Source organism: Drosophila willistoni (assembly GCF_018902025.1).
Source record: "Drosophila willistoni isolate 14030-0811.24 chromosome 2L unlocalized genomic scaffold, UCI_dwil_1.1 Seg168, whole genome shotgun sequence".
NCBI classification, from domain to species: domain Eukaryota; kingdom Metazoa; phylum Arthropoda; class Insecta; order Diptera; family Drosophilidae; genus Drosophila; species Drosophila willistoni.
Genome location: NW_025814047.1, coordinates 445833 through 472673, shown reverse-complemented (window position 1 = coordinate 472673; position 26841 = coordinate 445833). Strand labels below are relative to the sequence as shown.

The following is a 26841-nucleotide window of genomic DNA, read 5'->3' as shown; positions in this document are numbered from 1 at the left end:
ATAGGGTAAAACAGTTGAAAACCTAATAAAAATTGTATTTTTTTGTAGTATAATAATTCTCATTCCTCATTCATTTAATTCAAATGCCTTTTAAATGCTTTTTAATGAGATGTCAGTTTAATCGCCCAATTGATTGATAACTAACCAGCAAACATTAAAAATAAAATTATAAATTTCCGCACCATTTCAATTGTGTTTAATCCCAATTTGCAGATAAGTGTTTTCTATTATCAGTTTCTGTAGTTATTATTACCCTGCTTATATTTATTATTATAATATTAAGATATAATATTACACACACATGTAAAAAAGATTTGCACACTGGACACGCCCACAAAATTCAATATGTTTTTACGGAAAATCCACAATTATTTGCCATCATCTACTACTCATTTCCAAATGTGTAGTAAGAGTTGAACTTTGGTTTTTGGTTTTTTTTGATTTTTGATACGTAGTTTAGCTTAGGCCTTAGTTTTGGTTAAGATTAGTTTTGGTAAGTACGTAGAGTAAATGTATGTGTGAGTGAGTGTGTGTATGTATGTATGTATGTATGTGTAGCATGAAGTATTAGAGATTATGCTAAACTACCGTTTGATGACATATAGTTACAAATGGATTTCATCTTCTCATCTCCACTCATCTCAGCTTTTCGTTCTTTCATCTTTATTACTTCGCTTGAAGTTGCTTCTCGTTGTTGTTGTTGTTGTTCGTGGGAATGTTATTGTGGTTGTTGTTGTTGTAGTTGCAGTTGTTGTTGCGGTTCTGCCCTTACACTATCTTCATCATATATACACTTCTGTGGAATATCCGATAGCCGATGGCAATCATTACCATAATAATGTGCAGCTGGGATTGCATTGTTTTGGTTGAGCCACCGACATCACCGTGATACATGGCCGCAGGATTATCGCCTGGGTCAGCAGAGAAGCGGAAATGGAAAGGACAAAAGAAAAGAAAGAAGAATGTGTTAAAAATTAATTAAACCAGCGACAACATACATATGTGAGATTGTGAGTATCTGTGTGGGTTATATAACAAATGCTAATGAGTATCTGTATCTCAGCTCTGCTCAGCTCAGAGTTTTCTGTTTGTCCTCTTTTCCCGTGCGCGAAGAGTTGCTTATAAATTATGATGTGGCACTTGGCACTAACCATGTGGGCGTTGGGTTTTAGTTGGTATCCTTGCTGGTATTGGTGTTTATGGCCTGGTCTTAATGGCTCTCTCTCACATGCCCTGTGTTTGTATATGTGTGTGTGTGGGTATTTTTAATCCACATGCTTGCGGCTGTGTCATTTTCATAAATTACTTTTATTGTTTTTATGTCGCTTGATATATGAACTGAAAAAGCGCGCTTCACACCGACAAAATGATGGGCAAATATTGCGCAAATGTGCAACTTTTAATTGAATTTTCTCACCCAGACAAACAAACATAAAATGTGCAAAATGAAATGACAACAACTACAAAACCAAAAAAATAAAAGTGAAAATGGAAAATAAACTCTATTGCCATCTTACCTTTAAAAATGTGAATCAAAACACTAGCCGGTTGCGCATTGCTGGCCAGACAGGTGAAATTGCCCGAGTGTTCACGACGTGTGCGCTGTATGGTAAGCTCAGATGATTGAAAGTCTATGGGGAGGGAAAATAAAAGCGGATAGAGAGGTTGTGGTTGGTGGTTTCATTGGTCGTAATGAGGGCATCTCCGGCACTGCATCTGCATGTGCAGCTCACCTGGCTCCGTTGACACATTAATGCCCCGATCAATGTCGTAATTAATCATACGGTTGTCGTGATACCAAAATATATACTCCGATGGCTCGGTATTCTGCACCACACGGCATTGCAGTCGAAGCGTGGATCCAGGCGTGAGATAACGTATTGGTGGTCCTGATATTTCGGCGCGCGCTTCTATCCAAATGTAAGGATGTTTTTTTTTTTTTTTTTTTGTTGCACACAAAAAAGCAAATTGCATTTCCAGTTATCGAAGCATGAAAGCAAAGAGATTGAAAATTGAAACATAGTTGAATGGTTTCATCTTTATAACGAAGTCAATTTTTAAAGAACAAAATCTATATATGTTTATATATACATAAGTTCATAAAAATATATGTTGTTAATAAACAAGATACACGTTCAAGGAAATTGAAGATTAATTAAATAATGAAAATCGTTTCACAATTAAAAGTGTCTGAAGATGACAATATTGTAAGATATTCCATATTTTTTTTTGTCTTAAACTTAGTTAGGCCAAATCACATTGGCTTAAAGCCTTTAAATAAAAAAGCTTTGTTTATTTCTCTAAAATTCTCCCTAAGTTATATGCTTCCTGTCTTGTTAACAAAAGTCGTTTGTTTAAAAAATTTCCTTCGCATTCTTGAGTATGCAACTTGCTTAACTTGGAAACGACTAAGATGAAAAAGTTTCCACATGATAAATTGGGAGTAATATTGCTCATGGTTTACTCTCTGCTAGGTTAGACTAGATTATGTTGATTAAACTTTTCAGAAGATGTATCCAAAACAGCCAACATTTGGTTTATTAATGAAGATACTCCTCAAGGATTTAAGGTGTTTCAATAAATAATAAAAGAGAGTAACTTTTAACTAATAGAAGCAAGCTTTAAGGGGTTACGCCACCCCTGAGGTCTAAAAAACAGGTGAAAAAATGAATTATTGCTGTGCGGCCAGTATACGATTTAGGAAAAAACTTTTATTATACACAGATTGAGGGTACTTTAAAGAATATTTGTTGAAAAAAAAAATTTTTTTTAAAACAAAATGGCGGAGATATGGGCCGGCAAGTGCCACCATGATTTGTAAATCCTTGCAGGTGGGGTGTCAAATTTCTCGGCTAAACATCACCCGAAAAATCCAAAAAAAAAATCTTGTTATTCAGGAAGGCTATGGCTAACCGCCCACGTAGGATTTTTTTTTTTTAAATTTTTTTTGGCAAAATGGCGGCTGTTTGAACAAAAAACGCTCTTTTTCGGAGAACATTTTAAAAAAATTCATAACTTCCAAACAGGACCTTAAAAAATTTAAGCCAAATCGGTCTAGTAGATTCGGAGATATTTGACACCCCGGTTCAAAAAAAGTAGTTTCGAGAAAAACGCAAAAGAAAAAAATGTACCGCGTCGGGGCCGACTCGGCCGCGCTCACTTCTAAACGCTGTAACTTCGGAACTAATTCGAATACCGATATGATGTAAAGTGTAAAAGATTCTAAAAACTATAGAGGACTTATAGAGCAAAAAAAAAAAAAAAATTTTTTTTTTTCAGGGGTGGCGTAACCCCTTAAGTTATTGTAAAATTGTATGTAACAAGATACACGTTTATATCCTTTTTGAAATTCAAATGTTTTTTTGTGGACATTTAGAGTTCTTTTATTTCAAACCACCTGTTAATTTCTGTGCTTCAAAACTTTTTCGACAGGACTAAATTTACAGTTCTTACAGTTTCTGGGACAATTGACGGGAAACCAACCTTTTTTCCTAAAGGGTTAAGACATGAGGACAAGAGGTTTTGTGGTTTCTTTTTTTTTATGTTTTGTAAGTTTCAAGAACAGAAAAAAAGACTAAGATTTGATTTATTGGCCGATTTTTTCACTTTTTAACTAAAATATTATTTTCAATAGAGGATGATCAAGAATATATACACTTAATGTGGCCGGAAGTGCCTTTATCCTTGCGTTGCACACTCCTGCACAAACTTTTTGAAAGTGTATAAAAATGCTATTAAAAGTTCACAAGTTTTTTGGCCAGGACCGAATTAAGAAAATGAAGGCAAAAGCTGAACTTTGGAAATACTTTCCAAAAATATTTGTAAATTGTAAATAAAATCTGGTTCTTGTTTTAGTTTCCGGAAGTTGGTTTACTTTCTGTATGACTCTTTTTTTTGGGGCTTCTTTCCAAATTCCGGCTCTTATTATGTCTCACGAATTTCGCAGAATTCCAGATTAATTTTGGGTTCTCAGATAATTGTGTGTATACAAAATATCAGTATAATACTTGTGCTGCGTTTTGACTTAAGCAAAATAGTATGAAATTAGTAAACAAATTCCTAAATCATGAAATTCCGTAGATGTATAGTTTTAACAGGGAGAAGTGGCTTAAAAAGCCACACAATGCAATCGGAATTGCAAATCTGTATAAGAAACGTAATAAACTAAACAGTCAAAAGCTTCTCTTCTTAGCAGAATGCCGTGTAAAAGAGCATTTTATTCAGTTAAGCCATTTACGCATTATCTTTAATGAGTGTAAATATATATGGCTATATAATTTTTGGGTTTTAGGGCAAAAAAGAAAGTGACGGCACACATTCCCAGACTCGTATGTAATCTGATTTACTACTACTGTCATCTATTTTCTTATGCTGCCATATTAAAGATTACATTTCTGGGCAGTCAGGCAAATCGCTGACAAAATGTGTGTGCAAAGAAGATGGAGCTACACTGTGGAGGGGGTGGCTTTGTTTTTGTGCACAAAATGTACATATATAAATATTTCTATATAGTATATATATGTATAACTAGAAGATGAAGCAAAAGAAACACCATTAGGCCCGGCACATTCAACGTAAATTGTTTGTTAAATTCGGTATAATGTGCGTCAGTTAGTTGCCCAAGGACAACGATGAGTTGAGAACTTGCTGAGTCGTTGACATTTGGCCCTATCCTTGTTTCCCATTTCCCGTTGTGCCCTTTTTACGCCCTCTTTGGCATGAGCGCATCGAAGCAAGCAGAAACAGAAAGAAATCACAAAGAAAAATAGTCCAAGACAGTTTTGGTGGTTGACCCATTGAAAAATGTATATAAATATAGAGAGGGACATTTGCCCATGGCAACTTCTACTCTTTGGCCCTTTATGTATTTGTCAACAAGAAGACTGAAAACAATGAACATTTGCGCTCGTTACTCACCGACAACACTCAGATGCAAGAATATCGATGTGGGCGGATGTGTGGACACTTGACACTCATAGACACCAGCATCACGTTGTTGCACAAATTTGATTTGCAATGTCCAATCCTGGCAGACAAATAAACGAAAACAACAAATATAACTTATTAGCCTGCTTCTGACTTCTTACACGAGAGAGTGACAACTGGACTGGACAGAGCAACAGAGGAATGTATGTACATATATACGAATGTGTGAAGTCAATTTGCAGTTGCATGTTTCGTTCGTTGGCACATTTCTGTAGTGAATTTTTGTCACGTCGTGGCAATTGAAGCGAACCTGGCCGGGACAATGGCAGCAAATGTAGCCAGGATGTGCGTGAGGCTGCATAAACATTTTGTATGCAGGTCCTGGTCCGGCTTCAGCTGGTTTTCTGCCGAGACAATGCAATCAACTTTTCACATCATTCATCTCTTTCTTCTCCTTCGTCTCAGTCTCAGGATCAGAATCGTTCTCTGTGTGTCCCAGTGTGCCCATCAGCATTGCAAATTACTTTGTGGATATACTATACTCACCTCGGAATGCTTCAAGTGCGTGGCACTGAAACGCTCATCGCTGCTATAGGTTGTTAAGCCGACCGTAAGCAGATGATAATCCTTTTTGCGTATCCATGATACCTACAAACGAAAAGTAGAAAGAGGGATTAGAAAAGGTGGCGCCATTAGCCTATAATACATACACACACTACTACACACACAAGAAGTATAAAGAGAGAGAGAGAGAGATTGAGAGAGAGCTTTGTTTGGTTCAAGGACTTTCTTCTTCGGGAGTGCCTATCCCTTATTTTCCCTTTCCCATTATTTTTTGTTCTTTGCATGTTAAACATATGCCCAGTTGTCCGTTCGTGCGTCTTGTTCAAATGTTTGTCAATCCATCAACCATCGACGACAACTTGATGATGATGCAATTTTTCAAAAGGCAACAAAAAATCGAGCAGAAAAAATGAAATGTGAAAAAGGAACAAAAAAATCAAAAAGCAATTACGTGCAAGAATTACTACATCAACACAGTAGAAGTAGAAGTAGTCGCAAGGAATAACAACAATAAACATAATAGCAGATTGATTGATCCAGGGTTCAAAAGTTCAAATTGGCTACCTCAACTGTAAATAGACAAATAGACAAACAAACAAACAAATATGTGTATATACGATGGCCATGGCCCAGGATCGACGCCCACTGACAAAAGCAGCTGGCGGAACAGCAGCATGAGAAGGACGATGGGCGTGGCTAGAGGCATGCCTGTGTGACTTTAGCTAATCCTAAATGACCATTAATCATTTCGTCGTCTATTTTTTTCATTTTTTGTCTGCCTGCCTAAAGAACCCGCCCTCACTTTTCTCTATATAAAACCCAAGTAGGCCCATCTATTAGTCCTGCTCCATATGGGGTTATGACTAAGAGAGAGCGAGCACATCTTGGTCAATTCACAGTGGTCAAAATGCTTCATTATATCATAGAAGGGTCTAGGCAAATCCTTGGTCGCCTCTCTTTTGCCACTGTGCAATCGAGCAAATGGTCTTACTGCCTTAAGGATATCCTCGGTATTCGAATGGGTCTCAAGTACGCGCGTGTATCAATCAATTTTTCAATTGATAAGGATTTTTATTTATTGGCCCAAACATAGGAGAAAAAAAGGAGAAAAAAACCCACAAAAAAAATTGCTCGTTTAGCTAACTTTTTCCCTTCACTCTCCAAATATTGACGCAAGCTGGAGAAAGCCAATGGAAAGGGTCTTACTTTGGCTCTGCCGAAGTGTCTATACTCTTGCTAGCATGGCAGATTGGCTTTCATTTGATTTATATCACTAACAGTTTTCTCTCATTACTTTTTGGAATATACTTCCTCTTGACTTAATTAAAAATTGACCATCAAACAGCCAGCAAAAAAATTCAATTCAATTAATTAAGTTGGTCATTTGGCGTGTTTAAGTTAATTATTCTTAAACGTTTCGTTTCAGTCATTGCCAATTGCTATTAAAAGTGTATATACCTTTCGGTAAGATTAGGGAAAAATAAAAAAGGGAAAAACTTGGACACAAAATGGCAATGCCAAACGATTTTTCGTGCACGAGCAGCAAACCTTAGTACAAAAAAAGTTTCCAAATTAAGTTGAACGATGAAGAAATTGTTAAATCAGCTGCGTTTCGATCATAAAAAAGGAATTATATCTTTAGTTGCTTAAATGTTTAATGCGGCGAATACACTCAAACACACACATACAACTACCCACACCCACGCACATGAAGAATACATAATATCCAATAACTTGGTTGAACAACAAAGGAGATAAACAACAGATTTAACCAAAAATTACTTAACCTTAAATAAGTCTATTGTATGATAAATCTATGATTAGGCATGAATGGAGTTAGGATGGAAAAGAGGGGCGGAACTGGTCTTGATATATAAATTAATATATACGCTGAAGCATATTTCAAGTCAAACGAAAATTTACAATTGAATGGAGGGAATTCGTACATAGTAGAGGGGGTCCCCTCTCTTTTCTCTCCCCCCATGTAGTACCAAGTCGTTTATTATCAAGATTTTGCTGGCTGCTGCTGCTGCTGCCCGCATACGTTATGAAATCTATATATCTATATATCTATTCAATACAATCTGTAACAGTAAAATCCTTTCAGTGTGAGGAATAAATTGCGCATAAATTCCTTTCCGATTTCTCGCTCTGTTCCCCCTCCCTTCTCCCCCTCTCTCTATCTCTCGCTCCCTGTCTGTGTTTCGGAAAAGCTTCTTTTCTCCGACCCAAAAATAAAATACACACATATATTTCGTTTTTTCTTTCTTCCTCTTTGGTGTGTATGCGTGTCTGTGTGTGTGTGTATGTCCCTTCGCTTTCTTTCTACGATTTTTATGATATTTATGATGGAGACTGCGACTGCGACTGAATCGGGCACTGGGACAGGGTCTACGTGTCTGCAAATAAACCATGCAGCTAGAAAATGGAGCAAAAACCAATGGCAAAAGCAACGGCAGCGGTGAACGGCAAAAAGAAATGTGGCAAGGGCGCCAAAGTGAAGCCATCAGGGGCAAAAAACCAAGAAAAAAAAAGCAGCCAAAAAGAATATAAAAACATTACCTACTTTAACTTAAGACCTCGACTTGCGATTACCCTAGGGCAAGAAGCACGCACATACAAACTCTGCAATAAACGTCTAAAAACCTGCAAACTTTCTCTATCACGTTCTATGGCACATCGTTCCCCTGGAGAATTATAGAGAAAAATGCTCTAGTTATGACTGGTTGAAGTTGTTTAAATTATTTTGACTAGCAAGTCGTTCTAAAAATACTGTTGCTGCTTATATATTATTATAATATTTCAGTTATTTATAGTATGAAATATGATATAATGCTACTAGTAATAAAGCGAACACTAAGGTGTTAAAATCTTTAAAAGGGAAGACCTTGTACTATAGAATCACGACTGATATATATATTAATCAAACCGAGAAACTGAGTTAGACGCATATTAATACGGTCAGTAGTGTCTCGGTGATCTTTACCTACCTATAGTTCACATAAAATGGACTAATATATAAATTAAATAGCCATCTTAATATTAAGCATTCATCTGCGCTTAAATTCTGTGAGTTTAATAAATAAACAAATCTTTAACATTGAAAAGGTATCAAAAAGAGTGTAAAATGGGAGAAATTGGCACATGTTTAGTCTTATAAAGAACTCTTGTAAGATCCTGTATTCTCTATTTTCTTGAAATTATCCTTGAAACAAAGACACTGCAAGGCAATTGCAAAAGTTCTTTGTTGTTTGAGTACTTTAGTAGGCTTTGTATACCTAAAACGCCTAATGCACTGACTTTGTTCTATGGACTGAAATTTTCCTGCTGATGAATTCTCTACTTTTTGTTGCATACTTTTCTGCAACTTTGATATACTCATTTAATTCAAGAAATATACGGTATTCAAAAAGGGAGAGACGAAAAATAAAATGTTGCGGCAATTAATCAAAAGCATGAGAATTCCTTTACTTTGCCAAGTCTGTTTGTGTAAGTGTTTGAGTGTGTGTCTGTGTGTGTGTAAATGCTGCATATGTGTATGTGTGCGTAGATCGCATAAATCTCAGTTGCCTGTCACGTGTGTGTGTTTGTTTGCACACATATATATGGGTGTGCGGCTTTGGTTTCTCTTCCTGCGGCCATGTTGACTTTGCTTACTGCAGCTGCTAGCTGGCAGATAATTGTTTACATTTTACCTTTTTTTTGTTGAGTTTTAAACATTTTACCTCCTTTTTGGCCCTGTTGGCTTCGCATCTCCTCGCCTCGTCACTATGCTGCTTTTGGTATATGCAAAATAAAAGAACTCACGCTTAATTTATAGCCAACAGCCCACAAATCACTTGCTTTAGCAAATTTATGGCAAATTTATGCTAACTACTTGTCCGCACAGCCCCCTAGGGTAGGTAATTCTTTTTTTTCTTGTGCTTGCCAATGCCAATCGCCAAATCTTTGACAGCTGCCTGAAAGAGCCTTCCCATATGCAACCTGTCTAGGTGCTAGTAAAGTTGTGAGTGTGTGTGTGTGGGGGTGTGGTTGTGCGTGGGGGTGTATGTTACTGGGCTACTGTAATTGCAGCAACTAAATCTATCTAGTTTTGTATTCACTTTTTTAGTTATTTTTAATTTTGGTTTTCTTTTTTTTTCTCTGGTGTTTTTTATCCAGTTGTTTTGTTGGCCTATTCAAACTTTAAATTGGTTTTTGTTATGCCCTCTGCTGCGGCTCTTCCTGCTGCCATTGCTGCTCCTTCTGCTCTTGCTGTTGTTTTCTGCATGTTATTGACGCATATTTTTTGTTTGCTTTATTGTCCTACACTGTCCAACCAATTTCCGTATGCCACAATCCCAATGGGGCAACAACAAAAACTTCAAAATGGAAAGGCAAGCTGAGAAGAGAACGACGGGTGGGCGCTTGGTTAGGTGGTCAGAAGTTTGTACCGTAAAAATAGCAAGAACTTTTTCAATGGAGAAAAAACTTTTTAACAAGCGATTTTAATAAAATTCTATTTAGACATTGCATCGGGATTTTAGCTTCTATTATTACATTTTTATCCCAGTTTGTTGTTGTTGATGTTGCGTAGAGTTCTAAATGGATGTTAATGTAGAAACATGCATTTAAAACATTACGTTGGTAAAAGTTACAAAAAAAAACCAAAAAACAAGAAAATATGTTTCTCATTGCCTTACTAAAAGTTAGTGTTTTTTATGAAATTTAATTGCCACATGGTTAGTGTATAAAATTTTCGTTATGTCCAAGAGTTTTCTGCAGTTTTCATTTCGTATTTGTGAGCAAAACTTTGCCATGCAATTGAAGTGCACAAAACTTTCAACAAAAATACGCTCAATTTAGTGTGTCCCAATGTTTGCCTGACCATTGTCTGGCATATCCTTGATATATCCTATAGATATATGCATAGTCATACTCTTATGAGACTTTGTGTTGATAACTATTTTTGGGTTTTATCTTTTTTTTTTTAAGTGTAACTTATAAATAGTTTGAAAATTGTTGTTAATTGACCTTGAACATGTGACTACATCTATAATTAAAAGCAAATCGAATTCTCGTCTCGTTAATTAAACTCATTTGAAGCGGAAATGTGCATTAAGTGCAATTAATGCATAATTGAATATTCGACTAGGCCAATTGCAGGCAAACAAGCTAATTGTGGCCCAATGACACAAATTAGCCGGTTAAAATCGAAAAGTCATCATAATGTGCGCCTAATTAACGACTCTAGGGAAAACATACGACTTCTTCCCGCTAAGTAAATCGATGTTAATTTGAAACACTAAGCTCTTGGCACCTATACCTATAAATTAAAGTTTTCCGATCAGTGGAAGGACACGTCCTACCTATTCGTGCTTAGCCCTTTTTTGTGGGGAAAAGCTTCCTTTGTGAACCATTCATTAATATACATATCCATTAAACTCCGGAATGAATACAATCCATTTGGAGGGACATAATACCGTGACTGTAATTAAGGTTCGCAACCTTCTGGAATCTGCCTGCCTAATTCACTAATTTTAGTTTCATTGCCAATACTCTTAAAGTATCTTTTAAATAAAGAATTAATTTCAACAGTTCGAATCGAAGTGTGTTAAAGTAAATGCAATTTATACAAACTTAATTAAATAAACGTTTCGAAAATAAATCTGTTTAAGAGCAGTTTTTATTTCTGAGTTGCAGAATGAAACTTAGTTGAAAGGATAAACGGGTGCAAGAGTATTTACACTTCGTCATTCTGATTACACTTTCTGGTATACATTTTTGTCATAAAACCAAAGCAAACAATGAGCTATTGTATGCCCAAGAGCCCAAAAAAAAAAAGAAAAACAAACAAACGAACGGAAAAAAGAATTGGAAATGCAAATTACCATAGCCTACTTTTTGGCTGTGTGACTAACTATTAAATGCGATTGTGTTTGCTTCAGCATTCATAATAATGCTTTTATCCTTCAATTTTTGGAGCCCGTCATTACTCGTAACCAAGAAAACCAAAATGCGAAAAAAAACACAATTGATGTGTAATTAAAAAGGATGTAGCCTGATGATTGCGTCGCAATTAAAATAATTGAAATTTGTTAAGGCTCTTCTCATGGCATTTTTTTTTTTTGCTCGGCATTGAACTTTCCACTCTTCTTGTTCACCTTTTGCACCTTAAACAGTGACCCACTCGGCTTGCCTCCTGCCTAGTGGCGTTTCTTAATTGTTTTTGCTTGCCGCTTTTGTCTATGGAGAAAAAGTTTTTATAGAAATTATAAAGCCATTTTTGCATACGAGAGAAATCTGGGTCAAAAATTCTTCTCCTTCTGCCATTGTTTGGGACAACATTTTTGTTTTAATAAACATTGTGATGTTGAGGGAGGTCGGCAGAGGCAAAAGGAAGGCAAAGCCAAAGCAAGAGGACACATCATTCAGGTCGAAGCTTGAAGCCTTCATCAACTTGTCTACTAGAAAATGTCTTACTTATTAGCTCGTCCATTGTTTAATTACGGTTAAGGCTGCTGCCGGAGCAACAACAGCAGCAGCAAGAACAACAAGTGATAATGATTTGTATTCATTAAAAAGGTTTATGGCAATTTTCAGGCAACATTTTGTTGTTCCAAAAATAACAAAGTGACTCTCAAACTTAATGAGCTCAAAGCTGCAAAATCTTTTGTCATGACTACCCACACTTACATACACCCACGGACAAACACACACACACGCATTTTTAGTCGTAGAAGCAAATTTTCTAATTAAGCAGACAAATTTAAAACACAAATTTAAATCTTTAATAATCTCTTTTCATAAGTTTCAAGAGAGAGTTTATTACCAAAATGCTTAGAGTGCTTCCTGCCGATTGCAAGAAAAGCTCGAGCATATTTTCTCAACTACATACGTAAATACATACATCCATATGTGTAGACAGGGTGTTCCCCTTAGCAAGTAAGTTAGAAACTATTGCTACACTTAAAGATTGAATTTGTAAAGGTTTCGATATAAATGAAATTTAGACACAAAACTGTTTCATTCTTGTTCACGCTTTTTATGGAAGATCTAGTTAAACCTTTTCCAAAGATTCAATACTATATATATACCAAGGAGTTAAAAGTTAATTAATCAAAAAGCTGGAAGAAGTCCTTATTAAAGGTTTATAAGTATGAGAGAAGTTTAATGTAATGACAGAAAGTTAATAAAGAAAGTGTCGTATGCATCATCAGTTAATAAACTCATGTTTTTGAATTTTCAAACCATTTTAAGACCATTAATATCAAAGATTATGATCAGTGACTATTGTTTGAAAACCAACTGCTTAGTTATATTTTTTAATTCAATGTTTTTCTTAGGCTTAAGCTTTTACCCGATATCGATTACATATCGATACTCGAGAACTCGATAACAATTTTATGATAGTATGACACTGCAATTCGATAATAATCTTACTGCACCAACAATAAGGAATATAATTCAAATTTATTATATGCTAACAATAATAATGCATTTTGTTCAAAAACAACTAAAATAACTAGAAAAGTTAATAGGAGTTGGGGGATAAAAAGAAAGGGAATGATTAATCCGATCGTCGAATAATTTTCTTAAAAAGTAGAACCCAGCAATCATAATGACTATATAAAAAACCTCTTGAGGCCATTCTAAAGATTAAAGCATGTTTTTGCACCAAGTTTTTGCAAATATAATTTTGTAAGTTCCTAAACTAAATCAAAATATTCTATTCCCATGAAGATGCCGCACCCTGTTTAATTTTGTGATTTGTATATTTTTTTTTTTGTACAGGTTTTTCCGCTTTTCTTTTTTGTTGCTTGGAGGTCATTGCAACAATAACTGTGCCTGGCAGTAAAATATTTTATAATTTTTTATGTTATTTTAAGCAGCGCCGTCGACGGCGACGACGACGACAACGACAAAGAGTCCTTGCTCCAGTATGTGTATGAGTCGTCCTTTGTTGTTTGCCTTCTGTTCTGACTCAAGTGCAAGCGCTTTAAAGCTCAAACAATAACACACAAACAAAATATGAGCAATAAAAAAAAGCATAGCACATAAACAACAACAACGACAAGAGGAACAACAAAAAAACACACGCAAAAAAAGAAACACACACACACAAATGAAAACGCAGAAAAGTTCAAATAAAAATGGTACCACAAAAATACTTATACGCCAAGTATGTATGATTTTGTTCCACATACTCGTATACAAAAACATTATTTTCAAAAGGCCAAAAGCAGCCGAAAAGAGAACAAAAATAATTTCCAGCTTTTTCACAGTAAACGACTACAGAAATACTTTGTAGGTCACATGATCAACAACTAAAGACTTTATATAACACATCGAAATTTTATGTGGCTCAAAAGATCTACGAGAGCATAATTTATGGAATTTTTGGCTATCCTCATGGCTACTCTAAGAGAAAAGTCGAATAGCTTTTAATTGTTAACATATTATTAACTATCCTTGCTATAGTCTCATATTGAAATAAGCCTAAGCAGCTTCCTAAAAAGGGGGTTGCATTAGGTTTTCTATTTAAATAAATGTTTACATTAAAACAATCATTATCGCCTTTCAAGTAGCTTATGTAAGAATATTTTAAAGCCAAATCTGTTTGGCAATCCCATACATAGACATATAAAAAAGATATCCATGCCAACCTAAAAGGAACTCAGAATCCTTTGATAAATGACTTAATGCCTTTTTTTTAATTTATGATTAAAATAGGATTTTGACTAAAATTTAAGCCCTAATTTCTTAGGTATAAGTATGCTAAAGTCTTTGACTTCCTTAAGAAAAATAAAAGGATGCACAAGAAACCAAAGCAGATTGACGTCGTCGAATCTGGTCTTGTTTCGCTCAAAGGTGTATAATACTTAAATACAAAGATTCCAAGTGTGAGCCTAGAAGTTCTATTTCAATGGTAGACTAACAGAAACTGCTTCAGTTTTTATTGAATAAAGTAAATTTGGGATTTATCGTTTAAGGCTTGGCACTTGTAAGTAAGGAGAAATTTGATTGATTGAAATTGACTCTGCAAGCTTCCCTTCGACATATTTGCAAATTAGATAAACCCTCTAACTTAGCTTATGGGTACAGGGTAAAATCAAAACACACGAGCAAAATAAATCGTATGCCAACTAATTTAAGTATTTGGCATTTTCAGCCTGAAGAGAAGAAATTCTACGGAAATTATGTGTTTGTTTTGGATTAAATGCGCATATTTGTCTAATATCGCAACCTTCATCAATGTGTTTTCCGAAATTATTTGCTTGTTTTTTTCAACCTTACTCACACACACAAAAACACACTCTCTTTCTGATTTGTTTTTTCTCTCTTTCTGTCCATTTGACTCACTCGCTCTTACTCTCACTCTTTTTCGCATTTTCTTTGGATCATAACTAAGCAAAGTTCTTTTGGTCGTTGGACAAGGGCAATTTATATTTATCTGATTTTAAAGTTTTTTTAAAAAATTATCCCATACATACACACACACACACACACACACACACACACACACAGCCAAAGAGATTGGAGTTAGAGTTAGAGCTCTACTGGTGCTTAAATATTTGTGTAACCTTTTTTTATCTTAACGATGGATCTTGGGCAGCCAAAGCCAAGCAGAAATATCCTCTCTCACACACACACACACTCACACTGTCATATAAAGACAAACACACGCAAACGCAGGGAAACCCTTGAGCGTTAATTTTCATAAAATACCAATTTCGGCATTTTTATCTTACTGGAAAACAAAAAAAAAATAAACCAAAAAAGTCGACAAATATTTGCCTTGCTACTAGTCTCTAATCCTCTTTCCCTCCTTCTTCTTCCTATGTCCTTTAGCCTGTGTGTGTCTCACCTATAATTATATTTTCTAATCTGCATAGAGTTGGGCGTGGCTGGAAACAAAAAGGAGGCGGTAGCGAAAAAATTCTAGCAACTTATAAATAAATTACCTTGCCAGATACAATCTATGGCTTTTAGACAACCATTTTACACTTGCCGAAACAAATGCGATAGTAACAAAAATTTATTTTAATTAAATAAATTTAAATGAATTGTTTTTTGATTGTAGCTTAATATATGTTGTTATCCATGTGCATACATACACAAAAAAAACTCCTTCTGTAATATATTAAAGGTGAACATTTTGTCATCTAGTAAATTAATTGCACCTTTTTGAAACATTGTTTTATAACTTATAAAAAGTTCTATGTGCATTTAAATCGTAATTTGATTAAAAACATCGAATAAATGAGACTTAAAAAGGAATTAAATAAATACAATCTTTGACGAGCTTAGACAAATAATATATTCGTTTTAAATTAACAAGATCATTGAGTACTCAATAAGGACATATGGCTTGACTCTCCTATCCTGGCGAGAATTAGATGTATGTATAAAACTTAAGAAAAACCCAGATTTGTTAATTTTAAAGGCAGTCTTTGTCCAAAGACAGTCTTAAAGTTTTGAATAATTCATTGACATGAGTATTCAGCCAATCAGTATCTGGGTAACTTTATTTTTTCTACTCTCGTACTCATTGAACAATTCTTAGAGTAATCGACGATTTGAATGGGCAAATTATACAATTAGATTATGTATTTAAACTGAAATTGTAAATTTAAAGACTTTAGGTAAATATATGTGAATAGTTATGGAGTGATTATTTTGATACGTTGATGTAAATTCCAACCATAAAAACTATTCATTTATTCATTTGTTGTCGTTTGAGGTCTGATCTTATTTACATAAGTTTTAACCTGCTTATTTCCGTTAACTGATATATACTTTTGAGATTAATTAAATATTTCTCCTGATTAAAGATCTAGATAAGACACATAAAGGAGCCATAAGAGCTTAGGATCAATTATAAAATATATAGTAGTTAAAAGTAGTCACAGTTACAACAATCATAGAAAGGAAATTAGTTCACTTTACCATTTCATCGTCAAATAAATAATAATATGAAATTTATAAAAAACTATTTAGATTTTTGGGTTATACATACTCTACCCACAAAAGATAAAGGATATTTTATGCATTTCTGTTGGTTTCTGTAGTAAATGTAAATTTTTCCTTGAGTGTATGTATAAATAAAGTTTATTTTGTTTATATTTGCGAAACCAAATGCAAGTACACATACATATATACCCCAATTTCCGTTAGCCCTTAAGGTCTTTAATGTTCAATGATCTCTTTTGAAATTTGTATTTGGTTGTGGGTGTCCTTTGGTTTGGCAATTTTCCTAAGTGTACTTGGAAGGCATTCTTTGGCATTTAAGCTTTTGGAATTTTTGTCTCTCGTGTGTTTGCTTTAGCTTTTGCCATGCTGTGAGAACATTTAATTACTGCTACTTTTCTCTATGAAAATATCTCTAAGAGAAGTCTAGACATTAAAAACGACAATTTATCTAAAAAGTAATTAAGTGCTCAAGTCACACGGACACACACACACACACACATACACACATACAAAGAGAAAGCGAGCGATACGGGCAAAGAGCAACAGGACAAACATTGAAACGGCAGCAGCAGTCAACTGCAAGTCATAGCGAACACACATACAAACACAGTGCCACAGAGACGTAGACTTTATTTTTGCAGTGACTGTTGGGTAAGGCAGCCTCTGCTGATTTAGTTCAATTTATATGTACCAACTGCCAGCAAAATGGCAACGGCAAAGGCAAAGGCAAAGGCAAAGGCAATGGCAATGGCAAAGGCAAATGGCAGAGGCAAATCCAACATTTGAAACCTGACAGCGTTGCACATATTTGCTTAGTTTATTTTAAATGCCATTTAAGCTGCTCTGCACAAATGGACTAATACCCTAATGACATATTTTAATGTCCAACCCGTCTCTACCTATTCCCGCCCTCCTTTTACCAGATAGCTATCTGGTAGAGCAAGCCTGGCAGATTGAAAGAGACAGCAAATAAAGTCTCGTGTCTGGCGCAAATGTGTCGTAATTTTTAATATCACAAAACTCTGTCTCTGTCTCTCTCTCTCTCTCTCTCTTTCTATGTGTGTCCCTGTGTATATCTGTGTGTTTGAATTTGATTTATGTAGTTTAGATTTGCTTGAGCATTTTGCATTCCATTTGTCTAATAAAGATTTGCCTTTTTATTGTGTGTTGAATGATTTGAATATTCTCTCATTGGCAAATGGTGTTTGATTTCATATTAGAAAGTAAGCAATTCAATTTATAAAACTAATTGCATTTCAATTTAGATTAGATTTTCTTTGAAAATACATTTTTCTCTATTTCATTCTCCCTTTCTCTCACTCTCTTAGTTGCTCTCTCTATATTTCTAAGACTCCAAGTTCAGTGCATAAATTTCACGGCTTGGCAAAAATTAAAATTGCAGCAAAATGGCGAAACAAAGGTTTTTTCTCAGTTTGTTTTGTCGAAGGAAGCAATTCATTTATTTAATGTTTCCTGCATTTTATTGTCGTCTGAAGGAAATTTACGACAATGGTGCAAAAACAAGGGGGTAAAGAATGAAAAAAAATACTCAAGCGCAAATGTCCACGGCACAAAATGCGCGGAAATGTTTAGTATGTTGTGGCCTTCCCCCCACCTCAGGACAAACAACAGGGAAGGACTGTTTTTTCACTTACTTTGGCAGGAGAAAGACAAAAGGCAGAATATGGAAATAATTTGTATAAGTAATGATGCTGCAGATGCATTGAGAGGTGTTTGCCACACACTGTGTGTGGCAATATCTTTGCAGTTCGGTTTTCCTTGCCATTGAACCCTTCTTTTATGCTTCCGCCTCTCTTCCTTCTCCTCGCCCTTGTGTTCCTCGCTCTTTCAGTTTGCTCACTGGCAATGCATTCGCATTTGGACTTAATGCCCGTTCATAAATTCTTGCAAAATATTAATGCGCAACGCAACACAAAAGGGCGGAATATGTTACTTTTAGAGGCGGGACTGTTCAGGGAAATGCCAGCTGAGACACACAGAGAAAGAGAGAGAGAGAGACTGAGAAGAAGAGGGTGAAAGCGAGATTTTAATGCTGCCACACATGAAAATGCATGAGCAAAGCAATGAAATGAAATGAAAGTGCATTTGTATCTTTCGCTCTCTCTTTCTTTCTTATTCTATCTATCTCTTTTTCCTTCTGTTGTATGGTGCTTAGGCTTTGTGTATATGTGTGTAGAAGACATAAAGACTGTTAAGTAGCAATGGCAAAACAACTGGCAACCATTGCATCCATCCAAAAACCACCCACTCGAAACTATGCAAGACAAAGTTGCCTTCGATATGTGCAAATGACAGCCAACTAAAGCGAGGAACGTCACTAAAGTTTTCACTTTAATTTACTTAAAAATAAATCACTTGCTTAATTTAAGAGGTTTTCCATCTAAAAAATATTTTAAAAAAAGTTTTTGTCTACTTTACACATAAACTTTGTGCATAAATTTGCTTTATATTTATGAACACATTGAAAAAAAATAAGGTTTTCAGCATGTAATTCCTTCTGAATGTAATTTGATTTATGTCCAACTTACAATTGTAACCAAGAAAATAGAATAAAGTGTTTTGTTAATTCCTTATCATTTTTTCTTTTGGAAGTGCCTTTTAGTATTCTTTTACCTAGGGAGACTAACTTTAAATTTCATAATGTTTCAACTGGAACTTGGCTAAGTTATATTAGGTTTACAATTAAGCGTTGATAAGAAATCTATGCTTATACTCATAGCAAATTGTTGATACATATATCTTTTGACTTTACATGCTTATGTACAAAAAAGGAACATAGAAAAGAAATAATGAGAAATATTAAACATACTATGTATTAAAGAGTCGTTTAATTTATAATTAAAATAATTCTAATAATTATCAGAATAAATTATGGAACAATTTTAACAAATAAAGTTTGAAAAGGTTATGGTTGTGATTACATATTTGAAATTTTTTCATTAACATTAAGTGGCTGGATGATCAAAATATTTATTAATATGAAAAACATTCATAAAATATCTCTTGATCTTCTTACAGAAAATCACTTGTTTAATTTCCAGATTTGAACTTCTAGTTTAGCAATATCTAGTACCTATATTAGAAACGCGTTTACTGAAGTTTTCCAAAAAGTAAAGCAAAGAAATTGATCAAAAAAGTGTGTTTTCCATACTTCAAGTCTAAGTAGGGAAACACAATGTAATCTGTAAAATGGTTTTAACATTTAAGCCCCTTTAAAAGTTTTCTAGCAGTGTATTATTGACTAAATCCCCATATGCTATGCACTTTGAAATTTTGCTTTTGCCAACTTTCATTTATTGATTTCCTCATTCATTCATTTGTACTCATATTGCTCGCAGCGCTATTCGTCAATTACGCACAAAGGAGGACAGAGGGTATAAGATGACACAACCTCAACATATATAGACATACTTGTTGAGAATAATTTGCGCAAATGAATGCAGCTGTCAAATTAGCTAAAATTCTCTTTGAGCATAAATTTGTATGTGGAATTCAAACTCAACTGGAAGGCAACCAGCCAGCTATCAACTATATCATTTACTCTATTTGCCTGATAGACATCATACACAAATTGCTGACTTATTAAGCAAATATCATATGTACATAGCATACATATATCGTGTTATGTACATTGTTTTTGGGGTCATAAGCTCTGGCGATGGCCACTTGAGCACGCGTGTAAAGTGGCAACAGTGCTATAGAGTGTTAAGATGGGGGAGAGCCCCTTCGTCCACATTTTCACACCTAAAGCACTTGGCAGGAGAGATGGGAATGGGAAGGGATGCCTTCCAACAAGTGCTTAAGTGCTTATTAACTTCTGCACACTTGAAGGCGCAATTATGAAATCGTCAATTTAAAGCAGACACGCAAACCATTTGGTAGCGGCTAAAGCTGAAGCGGATTCCCCAACACGCACTGGTTACACTGAGGTCAGAGAACCAAAGAGATATACCCAAGCCGAGTAATTATGTCCAGCACTTGACATGTGCAAGCACATAAACACCTAACTCAATGTTGAGAGTTAAGCAAATACACATGAAACGTGAGCAGAGACAGAGTCAGAGTCAGAGTCAGACAGCGAGCACTGTAAACAGAGAGAACCACCTGGGCGTATGAGTAATAACTCTAGACAAGCGGAAAATTAATACCTCTTGAGGCTATGTCAAGTCAATGCTTATGCTTTCGGTCTCGTTTCTCTACTCTTGGCTCAAATCATGTTGCTGCTCACACATTTTGTAGTTTGTACATTACCTAAAGGTGTAATTTGTTTTCCAGCAGCCAAATGGTCAACTCCCTTGCCTAATGACGCAGGCAGACATAACGCTGCAAATGGACTCCTTCCAAATGATTTACCTGAACCCCCTCCCTCCTCTCTCACTTGCTCACTGGAACCCTCTTCAAAATATGTCTCGTATTATATTAGTTTTGCTATGTTTATTGGCTTTGCCAAAACCTTGATACAAGTGCACTTGATAAGCAAAAATTTAATTAATTTTCTCTGAAATGTGTGTGTTTGTTTGTGTGCCTGTGTGTGTGTGTGTGTGTGTGCGTGGGAGGAATCTAGGACCAATGGAAGGTGCTGTGAATCGAGCAAAGGCAGTGAGAAATAGGGTGGCTTGAAGCACGTGCCACATAGCGGCATCACTTGGCGAAATAAATAGACTTGTTCATAGGGCAAACTTTTCCCCAAGTTGAATTACATTGGAATGTGGCCAGAGATAAATTTACAAGAATTCAACAGAAAATTTCTCATAACATTTTCTGCTATTTACTTTGATCAGGGGAATATATACATGCTTAAATTTATCTATGGCATGATTTCCTTGTAATCATTTCTCAGTTTTTGGCCAATTTCAAGTAAATATCCCCTTGATAACTTCTCTCTGTCTCTCTTGACATTTATGACTTTTCAATTTCAATTAAAAACCAAAAGTCAAATGTTTTCTATTCTCCTCCACCTTCTGTCATCATTCTTACCCTGGCACTATTTACTTAGCTCTGGTATGACACTTTTTGTAATTTATGCCAGCCAAGAAAGGAAATTGGAAACAAAAGTCGGGTGTGCGGAATGACTGGAACTCAAACAAATCATCAGAATTGATGGATTGGTTTCTTTTTTAATAAATTATTAAAACAATAGTGAAGAAGGGCAACCTCTTTTCTGTCTCTCTCTCTTTGGCTATCTCTCTCTGTGTCTGAATGAATTGGATCGACCAGGTGTAATGGGAAAAGGTAATGTTTACTCACCACGCCCTCGCCAATATGATGTACAGTGCAGGGCACGTGGGCGGTGGCACCAATCTGTGTGGTCACCACCGTTGAGTTCTCGGTGCCAAAGTACATTGGCGTACCGAACATATTATCAGAGCCGCCAGTGCCATCAAAGCGATGAATGCCAGCATCTAGATGATTCTCAACTGGCTCGGACTTATGCATGGGTATGGGATATGGCCCAGCTGTGTCTTTGGCCTGAATGCGGGAATGCGAATGCGATTGGTGCTGATGCTGATGCTGGAGAGGTTGCTCCTGGTGGCTCTGCTCCTGCTGCCGTTTGTCATCGATCAAATTGTTTGAATCGAAACTTGTTATGCTGCTACCGCTACTGCTGCTCCTGCTACCCTCTGGTGCTGTTAGAGCGGCCACTGAGGCGCCCACCAAGCTCGAGCCGGGTGACATAATTAAATTTTGATTTATATGGCCGCCACTGTGTACTGTGGACGATGGCGCCATTGTTGAATATGCTCCTCCTCCTCCTGCTATATTGGCTCCTGCTGCCATTGTTGTTGTCGTCGTTGATGTTGCTGCTCCTGCTGCTGCTGCTGCTGTTTGTGTTGCTCCTGTGAGAAGGATGAGAAGAGGAAGAAGGTATGACATTTTAAAATGTGTTAATATATGCGCAGTCGGTCGATTCGTTGTTGGGCTTTTCTGTCAATGGCGCCGCCGCAACAGTTTGTCGTACAAACAATAACAGCATGAAGTCAATTAATTTCAATGTTGCGTATACGTAATATACGGATTTTCATTAGCCCGACCGACTCTACTCACAGTGTTGACGCGGCTCAAAACCTGAAGAAATTTGCATAATATGAAGTAAAGTTAATATAGCTGCAGATGGCAGGCTAATTACACCATCTTTTTTCTCCTCTCTGTCTTTTTCTCTCTTTACATAATTTTAATGAATCAGCACAAAACAATAAGCCGCAGTTGAAAGAATAACAAATTGCGGTGGAAAACAATATTTAAAAAAAATATATATATATATGTATTTCACAAAAGTAATCTTCAACAACAACCAATTGAAAAGATCAAGAAGCAGCAGAGAACTCTGCTCTGGCGAATTCCTCAAGTGTTTTCATATACTTAATTGGAAAAAAAAAAGTTTAAGTCAAGATAAATTTGGCAAATTGTTCCAGGAATCTCTGTGAAAACAAATTTTACTTTTAATGAGGAACTCGCAAAAAATTTAAAAGGTGAACTGTTAACTTTTTATTTTGTTTGTTCTTTCAGTTAGTAGACAATTAATTGCACAGTTTTACCTTGAATTAAATTTATTGCCATTACATTATTTCCTTTTCAGGTAAATATTACCAAGGGATATCTTTAGGATAACTTGAAATCAAAATCTATCGTCTTTCAATAGAAAACTTTTCTAAGCCTCATTGCTGATTATTGCATAATGTAAAGAGCAATTTTACAAGGCCGAATTGGTTTTCTGTTTATTTGGAAGTCATTCTTTTGACCTAATTGTTGACTAACTAATTGACTAATGATTGAGCATTGATTAAAGAACGCTTAGCAATGAAAAGAATATTTTGTTTACCCCCCTTCTAAACACTTAATCAAATTGAAAAGCAATGCCTATGTGTCCTTATGGCTGCTCAAAAGCTAACCAACACAAGAATTTGACTACGGAAGGGATAGCTCTCAGTTAGAGTAGGCCTCCATGGGAGAGGACCACCCATTGGTTTACAATTTATCTAGCTATATGTATTTGCAAATGTTTGTTCAAATACAAATCGAGTTTGCCACCATTTGGCATTGGTTTTTATTCTATTTGCTTGAAAACGGATTTCCATTAACCCAAAACCGCATTACACGTTTCGGTTTTTGGGGGCTTCATTTGCTATTGGCTATGTGGCTATGGCTGCCAAATTTGCTTACCATTTCAATTGGGCCGGGCCAAACATAATACTAATATTTTACAATTAGACATAATTGCATTTGGCAAACGCAAATATGTTTGTGTGTGTGTGTGTGTGTGTACTCTCGGATGGGTGGACGGCTAAATTTTACTGATTGGCATTTGCCAGACAAATGTCAATTAAGTTGAAAATTTTACATAAAATTTTCAATTGTATCTAATTGCGTTTTCCATGCCACAAAATATGTGGAAAATTTTGATTGTAGGTGTATTTATATGTAGACCTTGTGTATGTTTTTGTGTGTGTGTGTGTCAAGTTTTGCATTTGTTATTTTATTATTGTCCACATCCATGTATAAATGAATATTTCAAAATGTTGCAACAATTGATGATTGAATTTTGTTTTGGCATTCAAGCACAAAACTAATTAGTTTGAATTAGAATTTATGGAATGGCATTCAATTAACACTTTGCTAAGTTGTTGTCCAAGTCATTTCAATTGCATTTGTTCATTAGGGAAGTCAAGCCTTTAGCTTGAGGCAGTGTGAAGCAGAGTTGAGCAACATTTACAATCACGAAATGGTTATAAAGTCAGATATTTGAATCATAATCAAGGAAAATATTTCATGAGATGAGATAAAGTTTTATTAATGAAACAGTCACTTCTAGTTTATAAGTTATTTTTGGTTTGAACTTGAGAAAATATCTAAAAAGGCTTTTCTTTTAGCTTTGCTTGAAGTGTCTCTTTTTAGAAAATTGTAACATTAATTAATGAAGTTGTTGCCAATATTTAATAAATTTAATCATCCAATCTTGATCAGTCTATCCGTATAACTAGGCAAATCTCAGTACCTGTAGAAGCTAACCTAACGTCTTCTTAATTTGGTGCAATCAGGTTAGAACCACATTTCAATTTTATATACTCTTATATGGTATTAATATATCTGGAGCAAGGTATACCCACGTCGGATCGACGACTTACTTACTTCATTTTTTGGGCGTTTGCCCAGTCTATTTTGGATTGGGTGAAATTTACATCGATATTTTGTATAATAATATAGAATCAAGTTGTTTCATAATTTCAAAATCATACGTATATACAGATTTTACGCTTTTTGAGGTTCGAGTTTTATTTACTCTAAAATAGATATATATTTTTCAAGCAGCTTTAAAAAATTGAAAAAATTTAGGGTACTTAAATTCTTTGTCATCTTGTCTATACATTTTAACAATGTAATATAAATGCCTCTCATTTGTTGTCATCTCTAATGGATTAATCTTTCATATTTTCTAAGCAGCTAAAAGATTTACATAGATATGTTGGCCAATTAACAAGTGATTTCTGTTGTCTTAAGGACAATGGCAGTAATAAGATTTTCTACATAATTAAATAGACTATTTGCTTAGCAAATTAATCATGCCGCAGGGATTTAAGTCTCATGTTTAAAGAGATAAATTGAAAGTAAATACTTGAGTGATAACATTTCTTGGCTATTTTCAGTCACAGTGTGCAATTTGCAAATGCAGCCACATAAGAGCTTCGAAAAGTGTTTCCTCAGGTTGTGCTGCATCTTCGTGTCATTTGTAAAACCTGTGAAACTATTTCACATTTGCGGTCACGCATTGTTGTGGCTGGTTCGAAGTTTCGAATCGAAGGAGCCACAGCAAAGTCAGCAATAGCTGTAGCATGAGCACCTACGCACAAACAACAAACAAACAAGACAGGCTAAGACCGACCATTGTCACGGGGCTCTACGATACGAGAGGGAGGACACACTCTGAAACTCTGAAAGAGTCGTGGCATTTTCGTCACGTTCGCACGTGACTGCTTGCAACATTCGATGGACGACTGTGTGGAATCGTTTTGGTTGGCTGGTCTATGCTTGGTCGCTTGGCAGACCGCAGAAACAGCTTACAAACTGCGGCAAATTTGCATTCTTTCGCAGCGTCGACTTTGTAATTGAATTTTTCACAGCATGTTGATGCTACACTCAGTTCTGTACTGTTCTGTTCTTTTCCTATTGCTCAACTTGTTGTTGCAAAAGCCGTGTTGTTGTTTTTGCTGTTGTTGGTGCGGCTGACTTTGGAATTACAAAATGCTGCGCATTGTCAACGCAGCGCGCAGAAAAAGCGAAGCTTTTGCCACAGCCACAAACATTTTGCAGCAGCATCAGCACATTTCGGATTTTCAACTTTCGTTGGCAAAACATTTGCAATTTCGTGTGCGTTCAAACTAAACTTTCATGGGATGCCTTGCATCCCTCAGCCACACACTCTTCCCCTAATCCCTCTTCTCCTTCTTCACTCGTGCAGTGCTATCTCTCTACTGGTTTTCTCTAGCTGCCTCGACGACATTTTAATCAAAAGTTCTCGCTCTGCTGTTGCATGCTGCGTGTCCCTCCCCCATTTGCCAAACCCCATTTTCATTTAATATCAATGATTTCTCATATATTTGTTAGTGTGTGTTTGTGTATGGGTGGGTGGAGTGTGTGTGTGTGTGGGTGGGTGGGTGTATATGGGTTTTCCCTCTGACTGTCGTTGAATATTTATTTATGCTGCGTATGACATCATCAGCCTTGGCGTTAATTAAGTTGGCTAACATGGCGTATGCGTGATGAATCTTAACTGAAACGCAAAGTTATAAGATTTCTCAATCTGGCCAAGTTACCTACCACAATTCGCAAGGCCAAATGAGTGATTGAAAGTTTATTTCATTGAACTCTCTTTTTCTCCTCTCTCTCTCTCCCCTTGCTGTATATTTATTATATACAATTTAATTGCTCTGATTATCACCAAAATTTATTGTCAATTTTATTTCAACAACATTTCTCAGTGTCATATACGTAAATATGGCATATAATTTTCTATTCTATGGCCAGCAATTAAATAAATGGTTGTAAATCTAATAGAACGCGACTAAAGTGTTTCTATAACAATTGCTCCATTATGATAATTATTTTGCCACAAAACTGAGCAAATGACATCCTGTACTCTCCCTCTCTCTCTCTCTCTCTCTCTCTCTAGCTGCTTGTCTTTTTCTCACTCTTCCGTTCTACCCTGCTCTCATTAATTTCATTTGATTTTATATATTTTATATGACAAACATTATGTGCATAAATTTCTCTAATTAAAATACAAATATATGTGGCATGTACATTTCCGCCACAATTCGTTCATTACCCGCCCCTTCTTTGCCAACTCTATGCTTCACTTTGCCCTTCCCTTTGGCCCACTTT

The 26841-nt window shown here is 35.7% G+C and overlaps 1 protein-coding gene across 1 annotated transcript; it reads right to left on the bottom strand.

The window, feature by feature from the left end:
* On the bottom strand, positions 1–22247 carry LOC6643250. The gene is made up of 6 exons (XM_015178215.3): positions 21712–22247; positions 5473–5574; positions 4918–5026; positions 1734–1910; positions 1518–1631; positions 1–911 (listed from the first exon to the last, which is right to left on the bottom strand). Exons 1-6 carry the CDS (start codon positions 22240–22242, stop codon positions 769–771), a joined length of 1176 nt encoding a protein of 391 aa, XP_015033701.3. The 5' UTR covers positions 22243–22247; the 3' UTR covers positions 1–768.
* Positions 22248–26841: the final 4594 nt, after the last annotated feature.